The sequence below is a fragment of the Castor canadensis genome, chromosome 14 (assembly GCF_047511655.1).
Source record: "Castor canadensis chromosome 14, mCasCan1.hap1v2, whole genome shotgun sequence".
Lineage (NCBI taxonomy): Eukaryota > Metazoa > Chordata > Mammalia > Rodentia > Castoridae > Castor > Castor canadensis.
The window spans coordinates 105,966,427-105,988,366 of NC_133399.1; the positions used below are offsets into that span (position 1 = coordinate 105,966,427).

The 21,940-nt window shown below is 47.7% G+C and overlaps 1 protein-coding gene across 2 annotated transcripts in view; it reads left to right on the forward strand.

The window, feature by feature from the left end:
* Positions 1–21,940, forward strand: part of Scara3 (scavenger receptor class A member 3) — a 45,728-nt gene that overhangs the window by 21,227 nt on the left and 2,561 nt on the right. Inside the window, exons 4-6 of one of the 2 annotated variants that reach the window (XM_020173206.2) lie at positions 505–603; positions 1,593–2,636; positions 15,701–21,828. In XM_020173206.2, coding sequence (XP_020028795.1) covers positions 505–603; positions 1,593–2,636; positions 15,701–16,152 — 1,595 coding nt within the window. In that variant the 3' untranslated portion in view covers positions 16,153–21,828. Of the gene's footprint in view, positions 1–504; positions 604–1,592; positions 2,637–15,700; positions 21,829–21,940 lie in introns of those variants that run through there. The other variant, XM_074055217.1, reaches the window with a different exon arrangement.

The window sequence follows — 21,940 nt, forward strand, 5'->3', positions numbered from 1 at the left end:
TGCTTGTAAAGTGATTGAAGCATTGATGGGAAATTGCCCATGACAAAATTCCAATGAAGCCAAATAAGAGAAGATAGATGACATCTCAATTTTGTTTTTGTTTTCTAAAAAAATGTATATCTATGTACATGTAGTGTGACTATCGATGTCATATGACTAGCAGAAATACCTGAACAACCTGATATTCTGATGACCATGATCTCTGGATGGTAGGATTAAGAGTAATTTCTATTTTATTTTTAATATTTTTGTAAATTTTCCCTATCATATAATCATTTTCTGTTTCTAAAACATGGAGTGGGAGGTGAATTATTATGTTTTTTTAAAGGAACATGTGCCGAACTCTGGCTATAAGAAGCATTCTTGCTTGCCACCATTGGGTAGGCTCCTAGGGGAAGGTGAGTGGGTTTGGTTGCAGAGTGGCTGATAAAAAGGCCTTCTTAACAAATGACCATGGCTTGTGAACCAAGACCTTTCCCTAACTTCTCCTCTGTTTTTCTATAGTTTTTAGGAAAGTAGACTCTCTCTCAGAGGACATCTCCTTGGCCCAGTCCATTTATGACAAGAAGCTTGTGTCAATGCAGGAAAATATCCAAGGACTGGGTAAGCATCCAGTGTCTAGATGTGTCAGTGTCTATGATTCATCAGGGTGGAGCAGGCCCCCTGCCATGGTACTAAAAGCAGGACATGCTTCACCTACCTGCTAGGCACAAGGAAGGGCAGTCCGAGCTCCCTGCCTTCCTTTCTAGCCAAGCATCATTCTTCCAGAAAGACTGCTTTGGGATACCCCCAGGACTGGGGCAGGGGATCTTGGGTGGGGCATGGTTTTCACCAGAATCTACAGGCAGAGAAGGAAGCCTAGTCCATTCCCCCAAAGATCACCATGCATCTCAAGTGAGTTTTAAGACTTTCCAAAGTCTCCTTGGCTTCCCTTACTCATTCTGGACTTAAGTAGGGAGGTCCAGCTGGACCAGACCTCCCAGGCCCATGACCTGCTGTCCACCACCAGCACAATTCATGATGCTGTTTATCCCCTGCTGTAGCCAGGGACATTCTAGAAGAGAATGAGGTAGAATGAGCCATAATAGAAGATTTAAGGTCTACTCCAATGCAAGTAGAAAGTCCCAGTCTACCACTTAATAACACAGTGCCATTTGTCTGTGCCTCATTCCTTGTGAGTCACAAGGAGAAAAATCCCTGTGCCACTTCCCGCACAGGTATATTATGAGATTGAAAAAACATAACAAATAGAAAAATATTTTGAGCGATTTTAAAATAAAGTGTAGGCAAGAGATTCTCCACCACTTAGAAAAATTATTGAGATCTGTTCTGGAGAATGTCCTTGTAGTATGGAGAAAAAGTCCAAAATCCTGCATTTCAGATCACAAAGATGTTAAAAACGTTCTTAAAAATGAAATTCCATAGTGATGGCAAGGCTTTTCTGAGAAGAATTTCATAGCAGGATTTAGGAGAATAAGTGGGGTCAAAAAGTCTCTTGCCAGTTCATTATGCAATTTTGAAATGTTTGATTTAAAGAAGCACTGTTGTCCCATGGTTTCTCAGCAACTCAAAATGTCCCCTTTCTCCTGAAGACCCAAAAGCCCTGAACAACTGCTCTTTCTGCCATGAGGCTGGGCAGCTGGGGCAAGAGATCAGAAAGCTGCAGGAGGAGCTGGAGGGGCTTCAGAAGATGCTGTTAGCCCAGGAGGTGCAGCTGGACCAGACTTCCCAGGCCCATGAGCTGCTCTACACCACCAGCAGTCAAATCTCCCAGGAGATGGGTGGTTGTTCCTTCTCCATCCACCAGGTCAACCAGTCCCTGGGGCTCTTCCTGGCACAGGTGAGGGGCTGGCAGGCCACCACAGCCGGCCTGGACCTTTCTCTCAAGGACCTCACCCAGGAGTGCTATGATGTCAAGGCTGCAGTACGTGATATCAACTTCACTGTGGGCCAGACTGCAGAGGAGATCCATGGCATCCAGCGGAAGACAGACGAGGAGACCCTGACGCTTCAGAAAATGGTCACCGACTGGCAGAACTACACCCGGCTGTTCGGTGGCCTGCGTACCACCTCTGCCAAGACCGGAGAAGTGGTCAAGAGCATTCAGGCCACCCTGGGGGTCTCCTCACAGCGCATCAGCCAGAATTCAGAAAGCATGCATGACTTGGTGCTTCAGGTCATGGGTTTGCAGCTGCAGTTGGATAACATCTCATCCTTCCTGGATGACCATGAAGAGAACATGCATGACCTCCAGTATCACACCTGCTATGCCCAGAACCGCACGGTGGAGAGGTTTGAGTCACTGGAAGGACGCATGACTTCTCATGAGATTGAGATCGGCACCATCTTCACCAACATCAATGCCACCGACAACCACGTGCACAGCATGCTCAAGTACCTGGACGATGTGCGCCTGTCCTGCACGCTGGGCTTCCACACGCACGCTGAGGAGCTCTACTACCTGAACAAGTCGGTCTCCCTCATGCTGGGCACCACCGACCTGCTTCGCGAGCGCTTCAGCCTGCTCAGTGCCCGGCTGGACTTCAATGTCCGCAACCTCTCCATGATCGTGGAGGAAATGAAGGCGGTGGACACGCAACATGGAGAAATCCTCCACAACGTCACCATCCTACGAGGTAAGAGATGGATAGGGCAGGGCTGCTACTGAGCTCCCATGGGCTCCTAAGGGGACCTTATCAGGCACAGAAGCACCTGTTTCTAGGGAAAACTCCTAGGCAGCTAACACGATCCTGTAGCAAATGCACAGGCAATAGGCAGCTTGTGAGTGACGTCTTTACCAGCCTCTTTGTGAAGATGTTAGGGCTTCTAACTTTTCCTGTCATACAAATCTGGGTTTTCATGCATGGATTTGTTTAAGTGGGTCCACCCAGAGAAATAGGCAGACCTTGTCTTCCCCACTCTCCTTAATACTCACTCTCGCCTGCCCCATCTGGTGCATTCTTCTCTTCCCTCCCACTCTTGTGCCCCTGTATCTGTCAGAGCTCTCCAGAGAAACAGAACCAATAGATAGATAGATGACAGATAGATGGATGGATAGATAGACAGATAGATAATTATAAGGAATTGGCTCATGTGATTATGAAGGCTAGCAAGTCCCAGGTGGAAGGACATCAGGCAGGAAGAATTTGCTTATTGAGAGGAAGGTCAGCTTTTTATTTTATTCAGGCCTTTGACTGCTTGGATGAGCCTCACCCACATTATCTAAAGCCATATGCTTTACTCAGTCTACCAATTTAAATATAAAACTCATCTCAAATTATCCCCAAACAGCCAAACCAATGTTTAACCAAGTATCTAGGTGCCCCATAGACCAATAACACTGACACATAAATTAACCATCACAGATCCACCTCGTGTTAACTTGGCACCCATATACATTTCCTTAGACTATCATACTTAATCTCCAAATGAAGATAATAACATATTTCTAACACAATGCAATGATCCTGTGTACAAATCTCCCCAGAAGAGTGAAAATCCGTCAATGATTTCACTCTTCTCCTTATATCTCATAATTCAAGTACTATGATATAAAGTCAATATATCTTATACTTTAAGGGATATGTAAAAGGGAATAAGAGAAGGGAAAAAACAAAATTTTTGCTATATGTGCACAGAGATGTATTCATTAAAATAAGGAGGAAATGTTCATGACAATCGCAATTCTTATTTTGGTAATTGGTCTCGTGGTCATAGTGAATATTAGTATTTGTAACTATCTTCTTCTGCTGCCAGTTCCAAATGTTCTTTGTCCTCAGCAAGCAACCTGGTCACAGTTGTTTACCTGGTAGGCCAATCCAAAACTTCCATTTCTGAAGGAAATGGAAGGACACCATAAAGTATCTCTTGCACTCCAGACATACTGACTCTTCCTCATCTCCATTGTGAAGAGGCAGTACATTTTGCCCTTGGTAGTTAGGATCAATCAGCCAAGCCAGCACAGTAATTAATTCCCTTCTTTTTCTGTTGAGTCATAGTCACGAGGAACTCAAGTATCCAAGTGACAACTTCCTGTTCAACTGAATCATTGTTTTGTCTTCTAGTGGAAGCATTACTCCCTTTGGAACTCAGAAAACCCAGCAGGACATAAACAGAAACAGAGCAAAAATTTTGCTGGTGGGTCATTAGTTAAAATAGTGACTGGAGTCACCCAATTATCTCCCTTCGATTACTGGGCCTATGGATCCTGACTATAGGAAAAACAGCAGTATGTACTGGATGCTGGTTCAGAACACATGTAGCCATCTGGAGAAGCTTGCTCCAGACCTGCAGGTATTGTCATCTAGCTACTGCTGTAACTGAGTCTCCAAAAGACCATTCCACCTGAAGCCATCTGCTTCAGAACAGTGAGGAACATGACAAGACCAGTGAATTCATGAGCCTAGGTCCATTGCCACACTTCATTTTCTGTGAAGAGAGGTCCTTGATCAGAAGCACGGCTGTGTGGAATACCGTGATGGTGGATAAGGCATTGTATAAGTCCATGGTTGGGAGTTCTGATTGAAGTATCGCATATAGGGAAGGAAAATCTATATCCAGAATGAGTGTCCATCCCAGTAAGAAGAAAACACTGCCCCTTCCATGATGGAAGTGCTCCAAGGCAAACAACCTGTCAGGCGGGTGTCTGATCACACAAGGGAATGGTGCCACATCAGGGACTCAGAATTGATTTCTATTGCTGGCATACGGGAGTAGCAGTGTCCATAGCCATGTTGACCTGGTGAGTGGAAGCCCATGTTGCTGAGCCCATGCATAACCCCCATTCCTGGCACCATAGTCATTTTGTTTACAAGCTCATTGGACAATGACGGGTGGCTGAGGAAAGACAGTGACTGCTATCCACAGAGCCAGTTGTCCTATCCACTTGATTAATAAAGTTCTCCTCTGCTGATGTCACTCACATGAGACATGAATGCCTTTACAACTTTTGTCCATTCAGAGACATCTATACACAGACCTCTTCCCCAAATTTCCTTGTCACCAGTTTTCCATCATATTCCTTTCAACTCCCTGACCATTCAGCCTAACCATTAGCCAAAGCCTATGAATCAATGTATAATCACACATCTGGCCATTTCTCCTTCCCTGCAAAATGAACAACCAGGTGCACTGGCCAAAGATCTGCCCACAGGAGGATTTTCCTTTTTCGCCGTCTTCTAGGGATATCCCAGAAAGGGGTCTACAGGAACCTACCAAAGGCTGCAAATAGCATCCTTATATACCACTGGTATCTCAAGTACCATTGAATCTGCTGGATCTCATGGCCCAAGTGGCAGAGCAACTTGCACAGCGACTGGACCTGTCCCAGAGCCTTCTCTTGTTCTGGCCCCACTCAAAGTAGCAGTTTTTCAGGTCACTATGCATTGTGCATTTTCTTCGGTTGTTGGAATAGCCAGATGCAACAACTTATCTTTCACCCTAGAAGGGGTATCTCAGCATGTCCACACCACCTCTAGAAATTTCAGAGATGGAAGGCCTCTGAATTTCCACTGGACTTATTTCCCATCCTCTGGCATGTGGATATCTTACCAAGAAGCCTAGAGTAGTTGCTACTTCTTGCTCACTCGGTCCAGTCAGCACAGTGCCAACAATATAATGGACCAGTGTGATAGGAAGAGAAAGGTGACAGATCCCTGCAAACTAAAGTTATGACACAGGGCTGGAGAGTTGCCGTCCTCCCAAGGCAGGACAGAGATTGTATATGTCAACCTTGTCAGCCAGAAGCATACTACTTCTGGTGTCTCTATTGAGAAGGATAGACAAAAAAGCATTTGTGAGACCAACAGCTGCATACCAGGAGCCAATGGATGTTTTAATTTGTCCAAGAAATTAATCAACAGCTGCAATTGGAGACCCTACCTGGTTAAGCTTACAGTAATCCATTATCATTCTCCAAGATCCATCTGCCCTCTGCACAGGCCCAATAAGAGCATTGAGTGGGGATGTGGTGGGAATTACCAGCCCTGCTTCTTCCAAGTCCTTGGTGATGGTATTCATCTCCAAGTCCCTCCAGGAGTGCAGTGTGGCTTTTGGCTTACTATTTTCCTAGGTAGAAGCAGCTATAACAGGCTGTACTTGGTCTTTCCCACCATAATAGCCCTCATTCCCAGGTCAGGAACCAACATGGAGATTGGGCCCGTTGCTGAGTGCACCTATGCCAGTTGTGCATCCTGGAACTGAATATGGTGGAACTCACCACAGGATGAGTTGAGGGACCCACTGGCCTCCATGTGAGTTAGACGTGAGCCATACTTCCATTGACCACCCAACAGAGAGGCCACAGTGATATTTTGGGTCTTCAGACTCAGTGTGGTTTAGAGCCAAGGTTCAGTAACCCCTGAAAGGTATGATTACTTCCTTTTCCCAATGGACAGTTACATAAAATTCTCCTCTGCTGATATCACTCACATGAGACACAAATGCCTTTACAACTTTTGTCCATTCAGAGACGTCTATACACATACCTCTTCCCCAAATTTCCTTGTCACCAGTTTTCCATCATATTCCTTTCAACTCCGTGACCATTCAGCCTAACCATTAGCTGAATGGACAGTTACCCAATGGACAGTTACCCTGGTGAAAGACTGTGGGTCCCTTTGGGGAATGCTGGGACAAAGAGTTACGGTATAAATTTTTGGTGGTGTTTTAGCATCCTTCCTCAAGAGGACCTGATCTCCTTTTCACTCAAGGGGTCCTAGATCTGTAAATTGGCTCAAGTCTGGGAATTGGCTAAGGTGCTATGACTCTGTTTTTATGATTCAAGTTAGAATTTTGTTAACCTACAACTTTTTTATTTATACAAATCAAATAAGAATTTAGTAGGTTTGCTATCTATTTCACTTTGATGAATATTGTGATCAACTAGCAAGCCATAGGTCTTAATGAGTCAGACTAATTCTAATGGCTGTTTATACTCTTCTGTCGATTACAGGAACCATATTCATCTGGCCTTGGGCAGTTGAGTACACCACTTAACTATTGGCAATTAATCCCAACGCATTTAGGTTTTCCAGCTCAGTGACTGCCATTCCCACTGTGAGGTCTGGCCTACAGAAAAGAGCTATCATAGAGCTCTGTAAAGATTCAGGGGTCCCCTCACAATCATGGTAAAAGTTGTGAGCTCTAGACTCCCCCACTCAGTGGGTGAGTAAGGTCTAAAATAACAAATCCACTCGAACAGTCTGGTCTCCCTAAGCTTTTGTATCCTTTTCTCTACAGTATCCAGAAAGGCAGGGCTGTCATTTCTCATTTACTGTAGGCCATCTTTTGGTCCATGTTTAAGCTGGCCAACCAACCAACCTATCTGAGCCCTTTCTAACTCACAACTGGCAAGGAGTGACACCAGGACTCAAGCTCAAGGCTGCTCAGATCCTTGAGTGGCCTTCTACTCCAATGTCATATACACCATTCCTCTGAAAAGTAGATCAATACAGAATGGCTAGTGTGGGTACTGCAGTGAACTCTGAGTCACATCCTAATAAGGATTGACATATTCCTCTCCGGGACAATTCTACCAACTTGCCCTTAGATTCAGTATCACAAGTCAGTCGTTTAATTAATCTGAAATGTTCTATGACTTCTGCTTGTCAGTATTTTATTCTGAACTGCATTAGCTTGCCAGGGCTGCTGTAACAAACTACCACAGACCAGGTGACTTCAATGACAGAAACTTATTTACTCACAGTTCAGGAGGTTTGAAGTCCAGTGTAATGGTTAATTTTGATTGTCAACTTGACTGGATTGAGAGATACACGGGAGATTGGTAAAACACACTTCTGGGAGTGTTTGCGAAGGTACTTCCAGAGACGATTAGCTAAGTTCTCCTCCTAAAGTGGGTGGCACTATCCAGCAGGCTGAGGCCTGGATACAGCGAAAGGGGGAAGAACAATTGCCATGAGGTGAGCAACTCTGCACTTTCTGTCACCACGTTCTGCCTCCCTACAGGCCAGAAACAATGGAGACAGCCAACAATGGATTATAACCTCTGAAACTGTGAGCCAAAATAAATCTTTTCTTCTTTAAGTTGATTTTCTTAGCTATGTGGTTATAGTGACACATCCAAAATCAGGGTGTTGACTGGGTTGGTTTCTCCTTTGTACTGGACTTGTAGATGGCTGTCTCCTCCCTCTATGTATCTCTGGTTCAAATTTCCCTTTTCTATAAGGACACCATTGTTACTGGATTAAGACCAAGCCAAATGACTTCATCACCTCTGTAAAGACTTTATCTTCAAGTCAGGTCATATTATGAAGTACTTCAACATATGAATTGGAAAGGGGACACTATTCAGCCTATAACAAACACTGTTACCTTAGTTCTTCTCAGTAGTATATTTTCTCAGTCTTTTCATCCATTTTTCTTTTGGAAAATGGTCAAAAAGAATCCTAAGCTTGATTCTTTTATACCAGAAATTTAGATAATTTCCTGAACTGATCCTCAGACAGTGCATGTCTTTATGGAAAGGATGTTAAGCCTAAAAAATTAGAAAATCTTGGCTCTAGAGAATAGAATAAATGGCCACTATGACTTGGGGGTTCTAGAAGCTGCTGCTTACTTTTGGGGAACTAAAAATCTTTGCCCAGTCATCCAAGGAGCCCCAAGAGGAAGGCAACAGGGCCCCATAATTCCAGACAGCTCTTCTCTCTGCAGAGCTCAGGCTTGGAACCAACCTCTCTGGTCCACTGGTTCTCTTTGTTCATTTAGTACCAAACCTGTGTTGGCCTCATTTGATATCACTGAACATTTCTACTGCTGCTAGGGCTAATTTTTTCTTTAATCTAGATTGATGGGGCATACAGGGAGAGATTCTGTTCCTTTGTTGTTATATTTTATTTTTTCAACTAAGCAAAGTACTGAGTATTTCCACAGGAATAGTATTTTACTTAATTACCCATCTCTGTGGACTCTTGGGTATAATGTTCTGATAAAGGGCATTAGTAGAGTTCTTGAGGTTCATCTTCTGTCAGTTTTGTGGTTTTGCTGACTTCAACCTAGGAACCAAGGAAATCTGAAGCTTTCCCAATGATAAAGTCCACGTGCACACTTTGTTTCAGGGAGTCACATCACAAGTCTGTACAGTAGCCATCCATCCATCCATGGTTTCACCAAGGTTCAAAATACTAATAGAAAATTCCATACTTTGAGATAGAGATGATAGATAGACCACAGTCACATAACTTTTATTACAGTATATTATAATTGTCTTATTTTATTAACTATTATTGTTCATTTCTTACTGCGCCTAGCTCTATAACAGGTATGCATATATAGGAAGAAATGTAGTATATGTGGGGCTTGGTAGTATCTATGGTTCCCAGAATCCACTGGAGGTCTTGGCACAAATCCTCTACAGAAAAAGAGGTATTTATTTTTTTTTAGTAGAAAAGGCAGATGTTGGTGCACATACCTTAGAGAAAGGTAATCAGAGGCTGGGGAGGGGTGGTTAAGAATGAGCACAAGGTCACACTAGATTTAAAATCCTGACCCCTCACCAAAGTTCTTAGATGCACGCACTCACTGTCCACCTGGAAAAGGGGATATTGAGAGCTTGAGCCTGCGAATACCCAAAAGACAGTTCTGCCTACGTCCTGTTTGGGTACAGGGCATGGGACAGATTGTGGAGGAGGAGACAATGCCAGGAATACGACGGTCTTGGAGGTTTACATTTGCTACTATTCTCACAGTGGAGCTCTCATCACCGGGCTGCAGCTTGAGAGCAAAGTGGAATATCTGAACTACATGTCACCTTTGGTTCAACCTCTGCCAGCACATTTCCACTGGCACCAGGCTAATTTCTTGTCTTTAATCTAGACTGGTGGTGTATGGGGAAAGATTCTGTGTTGCTGCTGGCTAATTTTATTTTGGCAATGAAGCCAGAACTGAGTATTTCCATGGGAACCAAAAGCTTCCCACAGCATTCTACCTAATCATGTGTCTGTGTGGCCCTTAGGGTGCAATTTTAAATTGTGGCTATGGAAAACCTTCCTCCTGGTTGTCAACGTCACCACATGCGCAGTCTCTCATATCTGAAGGACATTTCCAGGAGCACAGGACACATCCCGTCCTGCAGGGATCTGGTCATCCATCCTCTCTCCCGCAGACAGGTGCTGAAATCCAGCTGGCTGGGAAGTCTTCCTGTGACTGGAACTGAGCTGCTGGCCGGAATAAAGGAACAGGGATGGGAGTGGCCATAGGCTATGAGGAGGTTCCAAGTCTGTTTGAAGGAAAGGAATTTGCCTTGGAGCTTTAGGTAGAACACCTCATCCCTGCAACTTAGGCTCTGTTGTCTGGAAGAGAAGGGGCCCGATCTGATCTTGAGACCCCTTCCAGCTCTGACTAACTCAAAGCCTCAGTTTACTCAACAAAAAGCCTATGGTGATTCCAAAGTGTTTGTTCCTCCCCTAGCGTATTTATCTCTTCCTAGTCCGCAGGATAATTTCTGTGTCTGTGTTAGACAGTGTCTATCCTGGGACTATCCTTTGGGAATTAGAGACAAAAGCCATCGCCACTCATTAGTTGAGTGACTTGGGACAGGGCTGTTTTAACTTGCTCTCCTCATCCACAAATAGAAATATTAATACCTTGCCCTATGAGGAGCCGTGGTAACAATGATATGAACCAGTTCTTGTAAATTACAAAGTGTGTTCTCGGGCAAAAGATTATTAGAAAGCAAAGTTGCTTGGTGGCATAGGCCCCTTGTCCTACTCACAAATAACCAGAAGAGTTTGTGACCTTGGGAAGGTACTGCAGTGTTTACTCAATAAGTGAATTAAATACAAGTATGACTAGAAGCCAAGAGTGGGCAAGAAGGGTGAGGTACAAACTTCTTCTTTAAGGTCCACCTCCATCCACACCAGAAGGGTTCAGGAGCTGATATGTTATGAAGGGAAAAAGCAAACTGGGTGTCACAGTTCTCACTTGTAATCCTAACTACTTGGGAGGCGAAGATCTTAGGGATCGCAGTTTGAGGCCAACCTGGGCAAACAGTTCACGAGACCCCCATCTCAGCTAATAAAAGGTGGGTGTAGTGGTGTGCACCTGGCATCTTAGCTATGCAGGAAGCATCAATGGGAGGATCACAGTCTAAGCCAGTCTGAACATAAAGCAAGACCCTATCTCAAAAAAAAAAAAAAAAAGGCAAAGCCAAAAAGCTGGGGGTATGGCTCAAGTGGTAGAGCACCTGCCTACCCCAGTACTGAAAAATTAAAAAAAAAAAAAAAAAAAGCAGAGCTGTCCCATCCTGCTGTTGTTGAGACAGAGGAACTATGTGGTCAGGTGGCATGAAGAGGAGTGGAGGGTTGTGAACTCCATATTTATCTCCCCAGCCCTGTGAAACTGCCAAGACTTCCACTCAGCACTTTGTGCTAAAATCTGCAGCCTTTTGTTTGACTTCTCAGACTCTGCCCAGACTGATTACTAACCCAGCAATGCCATAGAGGACAAGCAGCCCAGGATGTTGTTAGACTGAATGTTAGACTCCCTTCTCCCGGGACCTCAGCCCTTGCTGTTGCTCCAGAGCCTTCAGAAAGATGTTTTGGCTCTCCCCTAACAGCTCTGGTTGCTCTTGGTGGGTGGCTTAGTCTGTCAAAAACTAGACCATCCAAGTCAGAAGTGCAAGTCCATCGGCATTTTTCAGTACTACTCAGGTGACCCCAGCTGGGACCGAGAATCCCTAGCCCAGGCCAATGGAACAGAGGGAACCTGAGCCCAGCCACCCAGTGTGCTGACACTAGAGCTGGCACTCCAACCTGGGACCTCCAGGTGTCCAATCAGAGTGCCTTCCATTGGCCAATCCCCCAAAAGGGACACACTTTCCATTTTTAGTTTCTTCTACCCCAGGGAGCTTGTGAGTTGCCTCTGCCTGTGGGAGGCCTTGTGGGTGGGGGGGTGTCTTCCTGCTTATGTCCACCCCACCCATGGGTGAACAGTATTGCTGTCCTAAGAACCTAGATACTCTGTCCATCCTGCTCCCCCTCTCTGCCACTCCGAGTGCAGACCACAGAGCTGAGCTCCCCACTTATCTCAGACATGCAGTTAGTTGTGGTTAGACCCTACAGGGCCTGAGAGCCTAATTACAGCCTATGGTTTCCTGAGTAATCTTGCTCCCCCCACCCCCACCCAGGACTCCAGAGTGCTCTGGGCCCCTCTCCTTACCTCGTCCATCACTGCCACTGTCGATCATTCCTTCTTGGCCTGAGAAGCCTTATCACTCTTGGAGCAGTAGTGAGCCTCCCCTCCATTGCCCCTCACCCTACCCATATTAGTGGCTCATCCATCACTGGTCGGATCAAGTGCATCTTGTCCACCTTTCTTCCTCCTATGCTAACTCAGCGTTGTTGACTTTGTCCCTGGATAGAGCACAGACCAGGTCCAGCTGACTCACAGTTCTCATGACTCATGGCTGCCAGGCAGCAGGGGTTCTACTCACTGAGGAAAGAGACTTTCTGATCCCCTTCCTACTTTTTTTTTGCAGAGTGTGTGTGTGTGTGTGTGTGTGTGTGTGTGTGTGTGTGTGTGTGAGGGGGTAAACCCAGGGTCTTATAATGCTAGGGAGGCCCCCTACAACTGAGCTACATCCACAGCCCGTGGGTTTTTTTAGTCAGGGACTCACTATGCAACCCAGGTTGGTCTTACACTCACTACATAGTACAGGCTAGACTCGAATTCTTGATCCTCCTGCCTCTGTCACCTAAGTACTGGGATTATAGTTATGAATCACCATGCCTGGCCCTTCCCACTTTTTAAGAACTCCTTAGCACTCTTCAGAGAGGGCCCTGAAATGACCACTGACATATTAGGAGTCTTAGGTCAGGTGCCACCTTCTTCACTGTGACTTGTCATCTGCAAAATGAGGCAGCAATAATCTAGTGCCCAGAACACAGCCGACACTCAGTTAACAAATGTTGCTCAATGTCAACTGCTCTGTGGAAGATGTGAGTAGGTGAGCCAGGAGCTGACTGCTGCAGGATTATGTAGACACTGTATGGCATGGGCTCCATCCACCACGGCAGCGAGTGAGGCTTGTCTGCAGAATGGGTACCTGTCAGGAGCCCACATGGATGCCTCAGAGAGAGAGAGAGAGAAAGAGAGAAAGAGAGAAGCCATGATGGTTTCCCTCTGCTTGGTCTCCTTCCCCTGCTGCCTGAGACCCCCATCTGGAGTCTCAGAGATGGGGTTAGTGGTGGTAGCTGTGACTGAGGGAGTTTACAGAATATAACCTTCTTCTTGGGGTCCTGCCTCTACACACACTTGGGGCAATCAAGTAGACACTGTGACCAAGGCTTCTGCCCAGCCACCATGAGCACATGGGCGCTCAATGCTCCCCATCCACAAAAAGATGCTATGGAACTGCACTAGAAGGAGCCTGGGAGGGACTGGAGGGGAGGAGGGAGACAACAGGCCTTTCTTCCTTAGCTGCTGGCATGGAGACCCCAGAAACCTCACAGCAGCTGCTATGTTCCTCAGGACCAGGGAGGAGAGACTGTCTACCAAAGAGGATAGCATCCAGAGGAATGGGTCCCAGGGAGAAAGCAAAGGGGCATCAGAGAGCCTGGGTATCCTTGATAAGATAAGACTCCTCCAGCTAGAGATGGGGATTGTAGCTGCTTCCACCCAGAGATCAAGAACAGAGAGAGTAAGAACCAGGGTCTCCCTATTCCCAGGGCAGGTAGTGGACAAACACAAAGAAACCTCCGAGGAGCACAAACACAGGTGAGGGGTGCCTGCCAACCCCGCCGGAGAGAGGAATGGTGCTAACAGGGGGTACAGAGCAATATGGACACTTGGAAACTGCAACTCTCAATTGTATTAAGTGCAAGTCTCAGTTGAGGGAGCCCAGTGTTGCTCTACCAGTCAAACAGCCTCATGGGGCCTCTTCTCCTCTGAATGGCTCTCTGCTTCTCCAAACCTCAGCTGGCCCAGATTCCAGAAACAGAATGAGGATGAAGACAGACACTGTGGCCTTGCCAGTTCCCAGCGAGGCCTGCCAGGCTGGGGGAGGCAGCCCATATGTGGAAATCAGTCTGTGTTGTTCTGGCTGCTGTGCTAGGAGGGACTTGTTAGAGACCAAAGGACAGGTGCCGTCCTCTGGCTCCTCCAAGTCCAGGCCGGTACTATCACCCATTGGCTGCCCTCAGCCCCCAGCCAACCCAACAACAGGACCTCAGCCTCTCTGCTGGCACACCACATGAACGGTTGCAGGGCCACATCCCACGGCAGGCAGTGGCAGGGAAAAGACTGGGAGGTTTTTATTGACTGTCAGGGCTCTGGTTTTCACTAACATTGTTTCACATAGACAGTCTAGGAAGGAGAAACAGAGGGACTAGCAGAGGGTTGGGAGATTGGGGGTTGGAGAGCAGGTCATGTCAGGCAAGATGTAGGGACCCAGTGCCACAGAACTGGATTCTGGCAACTTGGAGAGCTCCCAGCTCCCAGCACACTGTATCCCTCTCCCCCTTCCCCTGAGAGGTCCAGTGGACTCCAGGCTCTGCTCAAGAAGACACTGGGACCTCATTTCACTTCTCTGGGCTTTAGTTGCTGCAAAATGGAGAAGTTGCACTAGGTCCTGCCTAGCTCAGAAACTCCAGATTCCATTGCAAAGGGTTTAATGTAGCAGCAAAGTTCTCACAGAGGCTGGGGACTGGCCTCCAGGACAGCCCAGGGATTCACTGCTCCCATCAACCCTACTCAGTGACCCACGCACAGATCACCAAGTTGGCACTGGACCTTGACCTCATTTTGGCCGAAGCTATTGTTCTCCGCAACCATGGTTCTCATGATGCCACACCATTCTCTTTATGAAGGACACGAGGCCATTGATCCCTGGCATGGGTACATCTTAAACAGGGCTCTGTGAAGGCCGTATCTCCATCTTGGCATCTCCCCTAGGCCCTAGCCCAGAGCCAGACCCATAGTAGAAGGACAGAGTTGCTTGGGGTGGGGGTGAGATGACTCTCTTCAAGCATGCACTGAGCTTTCCTGACTATGTGCCAGGCTCTGAGCCCAAGACCAGTACATGCGGACATGGCTCTTACTGTCTTTCTGGGACTCTACAATCTAGCAAAGCCCACCAGATAGGCACATAGCATTGACCTTCATTGCACTGTGATTTCTTTCTACATGTCAATTAAAAGATTCAGAAAGTAGTGGCCTCTGGAGCTCAGAGAAGAGACTTAGGTGGTCAGAGTGGGCTTCCTGAAGGAACTGCCCTTTCTTGGGGCTGTTGCTGTGCGTCTCACATTGGGAGTTCCTGCTTCTGATATGTCACTTTCTTGACTTTCTTTTCCATGTCTCCTGACTCTACGCAAGATGCCTGAGAGGCAGGGGAGGGTAGGTGAGAACAGCAGTCAACCCATAAGTAGATGTAGGTCAGACGGATAGTCCTGGGCAACCTTGGCCCTTTCCAGCACAGTCCAGCTCTCTCATCCCCAGCTGAGTACATATGGAGCTAAGGGCAGGCCTGGAAGTCAGAATAATGAGGTCTGATGCAGTACACTGAAACCTGTTGTTACACAGGACCTGCTGTTTTTGATCCCATTTCACCAACAGTAAAGCCACCGGTCTTCATGCTGGAGGTAGCAGCACTGGGCTAGGCTTCTGTCTAACCCTCAGCAGTTGCTGTGCCTACTCTGTTTGTGTGAAGCCTCACGAGTGACCTGTCCCCTCTTCTCTCCCATCCTAGGTGTCCCAGGCCCTCCAGGACCAAGAGGACTCAAGGGAGACATGGGTGTGAAAGGGCCTGTTGGCAGCAGAGGACCGAAAGGAGACTCTGGTGGCTTTGGCCCCCCAGGACCTCAGGGTCCTCAAGGCCAGCCTGGGGAGCCTGGACCTGTGGGGGAGAGGGGACCAGTTGGCCCACGAGGCTTCCCAGGCCTCAAAGGCTCAAAGGGCAGCTTTGGCACTGGAGGGCCAAGGGGACAGCAAGGCTCCAAAGGAGATGTGGGGACCCCAGGACCAGAAGGGCCCCCAGGGTCTCCAGGGCCCTTGGGACCTCAGGGAAAGCCAGGGATTACAGGGAAAACAGGGTTACCAGGCCAGCGGGGGCCTGTGGGGCCTAAGGGTGAACCAGGCATCCAGGGTCCCCCTGGTCTGCCTGGGCCCCCAGGCCCACCAGGAAGCCAGAGCCCTTACTGAGAAAGGTCCCTGGCCTAGACACTGCCACACACAAGGGGATGGGGGCTCAGAGCATCTTGAAAGCCTCACCACCTCCAGACGGTTATGGTGTTTTGACTCTGATGTGGGGGTGTCCCCATGGCTGACCCTGAAGCTTCGGGCCCCCAGTAGTGACTAGACCACGGGAGAGCAGCCTCCCCCACTCACGCACACATGCACACATGCATGCACATTTCCTCGAGGGTCAGGGGGGCAGCTGGGTTTCCCTGGCTGAGCAGGAGGAGAGGGCAGAAGATGCCCTCTCCTGTGACTGAGCCTGCCAGGGAGGTGGCTGCCTCAGGAAGAAGGTGTGGATCTCTCTTGGAATGGTGACCAGCATCATCTGTCTAGTGACTTTATATCCATGTTAGCCAGCAGTTTCCTGGGGCTCCCCCTGGTTGAAAAGGCCCAGGGAAACCTCTGCAAGGCAGTAGAATTAAAACTCCAGGAACAAGGTGAGTTTGGCACCAGGGGGCCCTTCCCCATGGTCATGGGCACAGAGTTCTTGGGGAGCTGTCCCTGTCCCACCCAAGGCACTGGGACCCACCCTGGCTGTATTCTCAGGCCCTGCACAAAGCACCCTTGACAAGCTGAATGGGTTTTTTTTTTTTTTTTCACGTGTCTAGAAAATTCTCTGTTTCAGTCTTGGCTCTGCATCTCAGGAGCAGGCAGGAAGGAATCCAAGCAGGAGTTTCACCTGCACGAACAGATTCTGCAGGACCTGGAACATTCTACCCATGTACTACCCAGTTCCCAGGAAGGCCACAGAGCTAGAGGCAGGAGGCCAAGGTGGACACAGGGGGTCTCTCTGGGAAGCCATCTCCCTTGCTCTACCCAGATAGGCATGCCCTGTTCCCAGTGGGGCTCCTCTGTGGTGGCCGGGAAGGATGAAGCTAAAGTAGGACACCGCCTGATAAAAGGGTGGCTCTCTCCTCCTGTATCTGACTGTCCTGTCCATAGCTGCATGATGACCCACCATGACCCAGAATGGCCAGAGTCTTTTCATACAAGCAGCAAGCTGGATTCGGTGTGGGAAGAGCCTGGACATCCCAAGTGGCTCCTTTAATGTCACCTCATGCCCTCCACCAACTTCCTGCACACAATGGCTGAAGTTCCCAGCAGGGAGAAAAACGTCGCCATTGGCTAAACTTACTGCTCTAAAGCTGCCTCCTGCCCCACCCTATGTTCAAGCAGATTCAGACACGGAGCTGTCTCCTTCCCAACACTGCCTCAGAGACCTGCCTTTTTCCTGCTCAAAGCCTTTGTGCCACCTTGCTCGTTGACATAGATGTGCAACTGGCTTGCACTCCCCACCCACCCTACTGCCATGTAATTCTCCTGTTTACGTACGATAATGTTTCTGACCCAGTAAAGAGCTGCTTCCAGGAAGAGGTATCTTCTACTCCTTTCTGCCTGACTTGGGGGATGCGGGGTGATGCCTCAGGCCTCTGCTTCGTGGCCACCAGAAGGGGAACCAGTGACAAGGGTTCTGCTGTGGAATCTGGTCCTAAACCCTCAGCCCCTCATTTAAAAGCTATGAGCTCTGTGGGGAGTCATGCAGTAGGGAGAAAGAGCGTCCAAGAAAAAGACCCTGCAGAGGGCAAGACCAAGCAGGAAACAGCCCCTTTAGGGATCCCTCCTGCTTTCCCCTGTTGTCTCTAAGACAAGAAGATGGAACAGAAAGGAGGAAGAGACCAAGACATTCCCCAAGGGGCCTGGGTCCACAGAAACATTGGAACAGAGGAGGTCAGCTGTGCCTCCTGGAAATCACCTAGGACCTGATCCAAGAAGACTTTTAACTTTTAAGGCACACTAACCTTGATTGCTAGTAAAACATGGTGTAGCACAAGCCTGGGGCACTGGTTTGCTTTCTTTTGGGAAAGTTGCCTAGTAGAGGAAGTAAGCAAAAAGCTGGAAGAAGGGGATAGGGCTGAATGGGACCACTACATATGAGTAGTGCCACTTCTTGAACCTTCTATGGGACATGAGGTCCCTCTTCCCCCAGCATCTGAGCTGTGTGGTGCTGAGTTAGGTGCTGTGGGCATCACAGGAGTGAGGGAGACCTAAAGCCTGCCTTGATCACCTCTCCTATGGGTGAAGAGCATGCAGTAAAAGCTAGCTCTATACCTAGAGTCATGCATGGACTAGGCCAGGGTGGAGGGAAGGAGTCCCCAGAGACAAGACTGGCAGGTGAAGCTGAGCAGGTCAAGAAAGATGACATCCATGTGATAACACAAGGATGATAGCCAGGATGTGCCAGTGGAGTCAAGTCACAGTTTGGGGCCTCAGTCAAACCTTCAGGGAACTGGAATTACAGATCTGGGGATGGAGGGGTGGGAAAGAGAGCTGGGCCAGGCACCAAGAGCAGGAAAAGCTTGAGCTAGAGGACTAGCCAATGTCCTGGAGTCAAATTCCAGCAAAGCCACATTTGGAATCAATTCCAAGTCATGTGTTTGGGGACAAAATTAGAGACAAGGCTACAGGGATCAAAAACAATAGGTTTGAGAATATAAAAACAGAAAGATAAAAAAAAAATTCATGAGACCTAGACAACTGCCACAAACTAGCTCCTGGCTGTATGTTTTGGGGGATTTACTTGATTTAAGGGCACGGTGTGGAGGCAGTCACTGTTGAGCCCATGCATGCAATCACAAGGGTTCCCTCAAAAGGGAGGGACATTCATGGTAAAGGCACAGAATGCAAGCTCAGGGTTACTGAAACTCAAGCCCAGCTGAGCCCCTGGTTATCAGGTGGAAAGCTGTCAGCATCACACACTGCTCTCCTTGCCTTAGAGAACAGGCTGGTCTCTCATATCTCTGAGTCTCAATGGCCACTGATCTCTCCTCTCTGTACCTGTCTTCCTTCCCTTGGCCAGGGAAGGCTCCACAGAACAGGGCTACTAGTTACCACCAGAGGACCCAGCTGTTCAGCTTCTAATTCCCAGTTCCTAGGCAAGAAACCCCATGCTAACCCCTGGGTCAAGAGTCTACCCTGATCCAATGAGCTGTAACCACAGAGGGTCAAAGGGAGGAAAGAGGGACATGGTAAAATGAGAGACACAAGAGCATGAGTGACTACAGGCGAGCTGGCAGTGAAATCCAGTAGGCACTGTAAAGACAGAACAATCAGAACAATAACAGCAAAGTCTCTAGGAGACTTTTTAGCACTTCACAGACAGTAGCTCCTGTAGTCGTCACTACAATTTATAATGTAGCTACTATCCCTACTTTACAGATGCAAAGATTCATTGATTCCCAAAGTTACAGATATATATGAGTTTTTAGACATATCTGTGTTGAAATTCAGCCTTGAGCAAGTCACTTGAACATCAGAAATTTATTTTCTCACAGTTCTAAAGGATGGGAAGTCCATAATCAAGGTGCTCATTTTTCTGGTTTGCAGATGGCCCCCTTCTGGCTGTGTCCTCACATAGTGACAGGTGAAGACTTCTTTTTCTTATAAGGCCACAATCCTATCTGATTAGGACCTACCCTTATGACCTGGCTAACCTTAACTACCTCCTAAAGACCTCAACTCCAGATATAAGCACACTGAGGACCAGGGCTTCAGCATATCAATTTTTCAGGACAGAATTTAGTCCATAGCACCTGGCAATGGCCAGCCTTCCAATGACATCAGCCAGCCACTGTTATGGCCATGTCTATTACATGGAATCACAGCAAGCATTCACCACTCTCCTCACCAATGAGGGGCCAGAACATCAGCCTTGCACACTCCTGTTCCCAAACGCCTCCCTGCACTGCGAGAACCAGGGGAGACCAGGGGAGTGATCAGGCTCAACCCCTTTTGTCTCCCCTAACACCACTCCCATCTCTCTGTCCCATGTCATCACACAGGCTGTAGTATTAGCATGGCCCTTCAGAGTATCTGGACATTTTTAGGTACCACTGAAATTCCAAAGACTGTGGGGTTTAGGAGTGGGCAGTCAGAACCATCAAGCCTGAAGCAAATGCTTTTTATCAACATGTTCATAAATCTTGTAAGATGGATCCAAGCAGCCTTGAAGTTGGGGGACTGGATGTGCTCCATGATGGAGGTACCTCAGTGGACATGGAACCAGGACAGGTCATGCCTCTTCCCTACTGGGCCTTATATCCTTGTAGGACCATAAATCCAGCACTGGCCTCTTGGACCTTCAACTTCTTCATCAGAAAACAAAGGGAGTAGACTGGTCCTGATTCCACTGGACCTGGCGTGCTGTAATCCTCAGTCTGAGAGTCTAACCAAGCACTTCCTCCTGCTCTGCTCAGTTGCTTTCCTGGAACTTGCCAGAGCCAAGGCAATAAACTCTGAACCCAAACTGAGAGGTGATAGCTAGTGGAATTTCAACCACTGGATTAGAAGCCCAGACTTTGCCATTGGAGTGGTTTTAATCCCGCACCAGACTTGCAAAGCCCTGAAGTCATTCTCGGGCCTCCTACAGAGAGCAAGGGGCTTCCTGAAAGCTGCAGACCTGGGCCATGGCCTCTAGGCTCCTTTAAAAAATACAAGTCGGCCTGCTCATTTCTCTCCAGCAACCTCACCATCTCTCCCATAGGCCAGGACCTCACTGGGCAAACCTCTTGCCCTTCCTACAGCTTCTTCCCCCAGGCCAGGGCTGAGCTGGCAGTTTCTGCGGCACCAGCCCTGAATACACCTGTCAAAACACAGCCACAGGAGAGGGCAGCAGGAAGCTGAATAACATGGTCTGACCACACCAAACTTTCCATTAGGGGTAGGCTGCCAAGCGCTGGTCATTCCCAAAAGCCTCACCCCACGGTGGCTGAGCAGCTTACTGGGAACTGCATGACCCGCAGAAGCACAAGTCATTTGTTTTCTTTGCTTTCACCTGTACAGTCCTTTTGTTTTCATTTCCACGTGCCAGATCTGTGCTACATGTGGTAGGAGGTGTTCAAAGGCCTGTCCAGTGCTTCCTAGCAGGGACCACTGTGGGGGTTCAATCACCTGGGAGCCCCTAAAAATGCAGACTGAGCACCTTTACTCTAGATCCACTAATTCAGAATTGCAGATATGGAGTTGGGTGGGAAGAAAGGGGGAGGAAGGTATACTTTACCCGAGTTCTCCAGGGAAATCTGATGCCCCTTAAATTGGAGAACTACAGATATAGGAGATAAAGAAAGGAATATACTGGGTTTTAACTTATGTCTGTTGTCTGGTTTAAGCCTCATAAGCAAAATGTACTTACATGTTATAGGACAGAAGACCAAGGCTCAGAAACGCTAAGAATTCACACAAGGCCACATAGATGTTAAGTGGATCCAAACCCAGGACTTATGGAAGCTGACTATACTGACCCACCTCTTCCAGAATAGTGGGACTGGAAATTCGAGAGAAATATGGACATCAGAGAAATCCATAGAAAATGACTTCCCTCAGCAAGCTAGTGACACATGTGTGACAAGGCCCCAAATAAAGGGCTGCCAGTTTCTCAGATTCTAATTGCTTTGTTCTTAAACACCAAAAGCAAGAGTAGTACAGGAGGTGGACACAGGTGTGCTTCTTGTCACCTGAACCCGAGGCTTTTCATAGGAATCCATGGGTGCACCCTCAGCCAAGCCATTGCCCACCCACCTGATGGCCTTTTCCCCAAGTCCCAGGTGTTCTTGATGAGGAACATGTATTAAATATTAGAACTTATGATGTTTTCCCTGTTCTTCATTATATCAGTCACATTCGTGCAGCTGCGGCCAAAATACCTGAGAGAAAAATTTAAACAGAGGAAAGACTGATTTTGGCTCATGGTTTCAGA